The 5,919-nt window shown below is 45.3% G+C and overlaps 1 protein-coding gene across 1 annotated transcript; it reads left to right on the plus strand.

Annotated features, from left to right (window-relative positions):
* The first annotated feature begins 4,745 nt into the window (after positions 1–4,745).
* Positions 4,746–5,663, plus strand: LOC138352792 (mucin-22-like). Its single transcript, XM_069305382.1, has one exon. The coding sequence runs from the start codon at positions 4,746–4,748 to the stop codon at positions 5,661–5,663; it is 918 nt and encodes a 305-aa protein (XP_069161483.1).
* The last annotated feature ends 256 nt before the right edge of the window (positions 5,664–5,919 follow it).

Consider the following 5,919-nt stretch of genomic DNA (forward strand, 5'->3'; position numbering starts at 1 on the left):
GGCACAGGGGCAGGACTAAAATGTGAGCTGGGCACAGGGCTGGACTAGCATGTGAGCTGGGCACAGGGCAGGATTAACATGTGAGCTGGGCACAGGGGCAGGACTAACATGTGAGCTGGGCACAGGGCTGGACTAGCATGTGAGCTGGGCACAGGGCTGGACTAGCATGTGAGCTGGGCACAGGGCTGGACTAGCACGTGAGCTGGGCACAGGGGCAGGACTAACATGTGAGCTGGGCACAGGGCTGGACTAGCATGTGAGCTGGGCACAGGGCTGGACTAGCATGTGAGCTGGGCACAGGGCTGGACTAGCATGTGAGCTGGGCACAGGGCTGGACTAGCATGTGAGCTGGGCACAGGGCTGGACTAGCATGTGAGCTGGGCACAGGGGCAGGACTAACATGTGAGCTGGACACAGGGGCAGGACTAACATGTGAGCAGGGCACAGGGCAGGACTAACATGTGAGCTGGGCACAGGGCTGGACTAGCATGTGAGCTGGGCACAGGGCAGGACTAACATGTGAGCAGGGCACAGGGGCAGGACTAACATGTGAGCTGGACACAGGGGCAGGACTAACATGTGAGCTGGGCACAGGGCTGGACTAGCATGTGAGCTGGGCACAGGGCTTCACTAACATGTGAGCAGGGCACAGGGCAGGACTAACATGTGAGCAGGGCACAGGGAAGACTAACATGTGAGCTGGGCACAGGGCTGGACTAGCATGTGAGCTGGGCACAGAGCAGGACTAACATGTGAGCTGGGCACAGGGCAGGACTAACATGTGAGCTGGGCACAGGGCAGGACTAACATGTGAGCAGGGCACAGAGCAGGACTAACATGTGAGCTGGGCACAGGGCAGGACTAACATGTGTGCTGGGCACAGAGCAGGACTAACATGTAAGCTTGGCACAGGGCAGGACTAACATGTGAGCTGGGCACAGGGCAGGACTAACATGTGAGCTGGGCACAGGGGCAGGACTAACATGTGAGCTGGACACAGGGGCAGGACTAACATGTGAGCTGGGCACAGGGCTGGACTAGCATGTGAGCTGGGCACAGGGCTTCACTAACATGTGAGCAGGGCACAGGGCAGGACTAACATGTGAGCAGGGCACAGGGAAGACTAACATGTGAGCTGGGCACAGGGCTGGACTAGCATGTGAGCTGGGCACAGAGCAGGACTAACATGTGAGCTGGGCACAGGGCAGGACTAACATGTGAGCTGGGCACAGGGCAGGACTAACATGTGAGCAGGGCACAGAGCAGGACTAACATGTGAGCTGGGCACAGGGCAGGACTAACATGTGAGCTGGGCACAGAGCAGGACTAACATGTAAGCTTGGCACAGGGCAGGACTAACATGTGAGCTGGGCACAGGGCAGGACTAACATGTGAGCTGGGCACAGATGTAGGCACATTGTTAGTGATGGTGTTAGGGTCTTCCACATACGTGAATTCCCATTTGTCCTGATACCTTCGCGAGGGTGTTTTCAAGAATATACTATGGAGCGTATAGCTGATAATTAGTTTTCCAAACCATATGAAAACAATTGTGGGTCATTAAAGTCATTAGTCTAATTATCTGGACCGGGAATTTGTCCTTCAATTGCACACTAATCTTAACAATCATTTGCAATAATTTCCAAATATATATATACTTTCCCTTAAATAATAAACTAAATAAGGAAAGATACAAGCACTGTATTTGACTTGATTATCAAGGCAATATAGTGATATATTGCCTTGACATAGTGTGATTATCACCACTAGAACGTTCAGTATGACCGTCTTCCATTATAGTACAAATGGAATACTGTCATTATAACGACCTTACACTTTGGTACAACATTGAGAGCTCATGTTATGCTATTGTGTAAGTGTTGTGCTATAGTTTACATGTACATTAGTGTTCCTGTTGTACTAGTTTGAACGTGTTGTACTATAGTGTACATGTTGTGCAATAATGTAACTGTTGCACTATAGTGCACGTGTTGTACTATAGTGCACGTGTTATTCTATAGTGTACATGTTGTACAACAATGTACCTGTTGAACTATAGTGTATGTGTTGTACTATATAGTACATGTCCTATGGTGTACATGTTGTACTATAGTGTACATGTACTCTATTGCACCTGTTGTACTATTGTGTAAGTGTTGGACTATAGTGTACATGTACTGTAGTGTAACTTTTGTACTATAGTGTAAGTGTTGCACTTTAGTTCACCTGTTGTACTACAGTGTACATACACTATAGTGTACTTGTTGTACTATAGAGTATGTGTTGTACTATAGTGCACATGTTGTACAATAGTGTACGTGTTGAACTATAGTGAACATGTAATGTAGTGTACCACCTGTACTCCAGAGTAAATGTTGCACTATAGTGCACGTGTTGTGCTATATAGTATGTGTAGTACTATAGAGTATGTGTAGTACTATAGAGTACATGTTTGTACTGTAATATACTTGTTGTACCATTCATTTACCTATAGTGAATATGTGGTACCAAAGTGAACACTATATTGTACATATTGTACTATAGTATACATGTTTAACAATTGTAAACACTGTACTGAACGTGTTGTACTATAGTGAACATGCTGTACTATTGTACATGTTGTACCATTGTGTGTACACTGTCGTGTACTTGAACAAAAGTGTGCCTGTTGTATCATGTTGTGCACTACAGTAAACCTGTTGTTCCATAGTGTACACATTAGTTACATATTGTACCATAGTGTACACATTAGTTACATATTGTACCATAGTGTACACACTAGTTACATATTGTATCATAGTGTACACTACAGTGCACCTGTTGTACCATAGTGTACACTTTAGTGTACCTGCTATACTATAGTGTACCTGTTGTACTATAGTGAACATGTTGTACTAAAGTGTACACTATGGTGTACCTGTTGTTCCATAATATACACTATAGTGTACGTGTTGAACGATATTGTACACTATATTGCACCCTTTTGGTCCATTGTGTACACAATAGTGTACCTGTTGTACCAAACTGCACACTACAGTGTACCTGATGTTCCAAAGTGAACACTATATTGTACCTGTTTTACCATAGTGTTCACTATAGTGGACCTGTTGTTCCAGATTATACCCAGGAGTGAATCTGTTGTACCATTGTGTACACAATAGTGTATGTGTTGTACTATAGTGTACCTGTTGTATCATAGGGTACACTAGAGTACGTGTTGTACTATACTTTACATGCTTTACTAAAGTGTACATGGTGTACTGTAATGTACATGTTATACTATAATGAACATGCTGTCCTAAAGTGTACATGTTGTACTGCAGTGTACATGTTGTACTATATTATACATGTTGTACTATAGTGTACATGTTGTACTATATTATACATGTTGTACTATAGTGTACATGTTGTACTATATTGTACATGTTGTACTAGAGTGCACAAGTTGTACTATAGGGTACATGTTTTATTATAGTGTGCATGTTGTACTATGGTGTACTTGTTGCACTATAGTATACGTAATGTACTATGGTGTACTTGTTGCGCTATAGTGTATATGTTGTACATGTGGTACTATACTGTTCGTCTTAAACTGTAGTGAACATGTAATATAGTGTTACACTTGTACTCTAGAGTTAATTTTGCACTATAGTGCACGTGTTGTGCTATAGGGTATGTGTTATGTTATAGAGTACATGTTGTACTATAGAGTACATGTTGTACCATAGTGTACTCTACAGTGTACCTGATGTACCAAAATGAACACTATAGTGTACCTGATGTTCCATATTGTGAGCTATATTGAACAAGTTGTTCCGTAGTGTACACATTACTGTATCTATTATACCACAGTGTACACTATATTGTATATGTATACACTGAATAGAGTATAAGTAGTATAAGTATGAGTAGTATAAGTATACACTGTATACTTATACAGTACCTGTTGTACTATTGTGTACGTGTTGCACCATAGCATACGCTATAGTGTACACTATTGTACCATCTTGAGGTTATCTTGATACCATTTCGGGGATTAGCGTCCCCTCGGCCCAGTCCTCAACCAGGCCTATTTTTTTTAACCCCCCTCCCCCCCCCCAGGAAGCATCACGTAGCAGCTGTCTAACTACCAGGTCCTATTTCCTGCTAGGTGAACAGGTGCATCAGCGTGAAAGAAACTTTGCCCATTGGTTTCCACTATCACCGGGGATCGAACCCGGAACCTCAGGACTACGAGTCTGAAGCACTGTCCACTCAGATGTCAGGCCCCTTTATTGTATACTTTAGTGTACCTGTTGTACTATAGTGTGCTCTATAGTGTACTTGTTGTACCATAGTTCACACTATAGTATACCTGTTTTACCTTAGTGTACACTATAGTATACCTGTTGTTCTATAGTGTACACTATAGTGTTCGTGTTGCATTATAGTTTACATGTTTTACTTCAGTGTATATGTTGAACTATAATGTATATGTTGTACTATAGTATACATGCTATCCTAAAGTGTACATGTTGTACTATAGTTTAAAAGTTGTACAATTGTGTATGTGTTGTACTATTGTGTACGTCTTGTACTATAGTATATGTGTTGTATTATAGTGTACATGTTGTTCCATAGTGTACTATTGTGTACGTGTTGTACTTTAATGTACGTGTTGTTCAATAGTGTACATCTTGTACTAGAGTGTACATGTTGTACCATAGTGTACACTATAGTGTACATGTTGTACTGTAGTGTACAACATGTACTCTGTATGGGGAGGGCCCACACATGTTGTGGCTACTGTGGGAGGACCCACACATGTTGAGGCTACAGCAGGAGGGCCCACACATGTTGAGGCTACTGTGGGAGGACCCACTCATGTTGAGGCTACTGTGGGAGGACCCACACATGTTGAGGCTACTGTGGGAGGACCCACACATGTTGAGGCTACTGTGGGAGGACCCACTCATGTTGAGGCTACTGTGGGAGGACCCACACATGTTGAGGCTACTGTGGGAGGACCCACTCATGTTGAGGCTACTGTGGGAGGACCCACACATGTTGAGGCTACTGTGGGAGGACCCACACATGTTGAGGCTACTGTGGGAGGACCCACACATGTTGAGGCTACAGTAGGAGGGCCCACACATGTTGAGGCTACTGTGGGAGGACCCACTCATGTTGAGGCTACTGTGGGAGGACCCACACATGTTGAGGCTACTGTGGGAGGACCCACACATGTTGAGGCTACTGTGGGAGGACCCACACATGTTGAGGCTACTGTGGGAGGACCCACACATGTTGAGGCTACTGTGGGAGGACCCACTCATGTTGAGGCTACTGTGGGAGGACCCACACATGTTGAGGCTACTGTGGGAGGACCCACACATGTTGAGGCTACTGTGGGAGGACCCACTCATGTTGAGGCTACTGTGGGAGGACCCACACATGTTGAGGCTACTGTGGGAGGACCCAAACATGTTGAGGCTACTGTGGGAGGACCCACACATGTTGAGGCTACTGTGGGAGGACCCACACATGTTGAGGCTACTGTGGGAGGACCCACACATGTTGCGGCTACAGTGGGAGGACCCACACATGTTGAGGCTACTGTGGGAGGACCCACACATGTTGAGGCTACTGTGGGAGGACCCACACATGTTGCAGCTACAGTGTGAGGACCCACACATGTTGAGGCTACTGTGGGAGGACCCACACATGTTGAGGCTACTGTGGGAGGACCCACTCATGTTGAGGCTACTGTGGGAGGACCCACACATGTTGAGGCTACTGTGGGAGGACCCACACATGTTGAGGCTACTGTGGGAGGACCCACTCATGTTGAGGCTACTGTGGGAGGACCCACACATGTTGAGGCTACTGTGGGAGGACCCACACATGTTGAGGCTACTGTGGGAGGACCCACACATGTTG

The sequence above is a fragment of the Procambarus clarkii genome, chromosome 54 (genome assembly GCF_040958095.1).
Source record: "Procambarus clarkii isolate CNS0578487 chromosome 54, FALCON_Pclarkii_2.0, whole genome shotgun sequence".
Taxonomy (NCBI): Eukaryota; Metazoa; Arthropoda; class Malacostraca; order Decapoda; family Cambaridae; genus Procambarus; species Procambarus clarkii.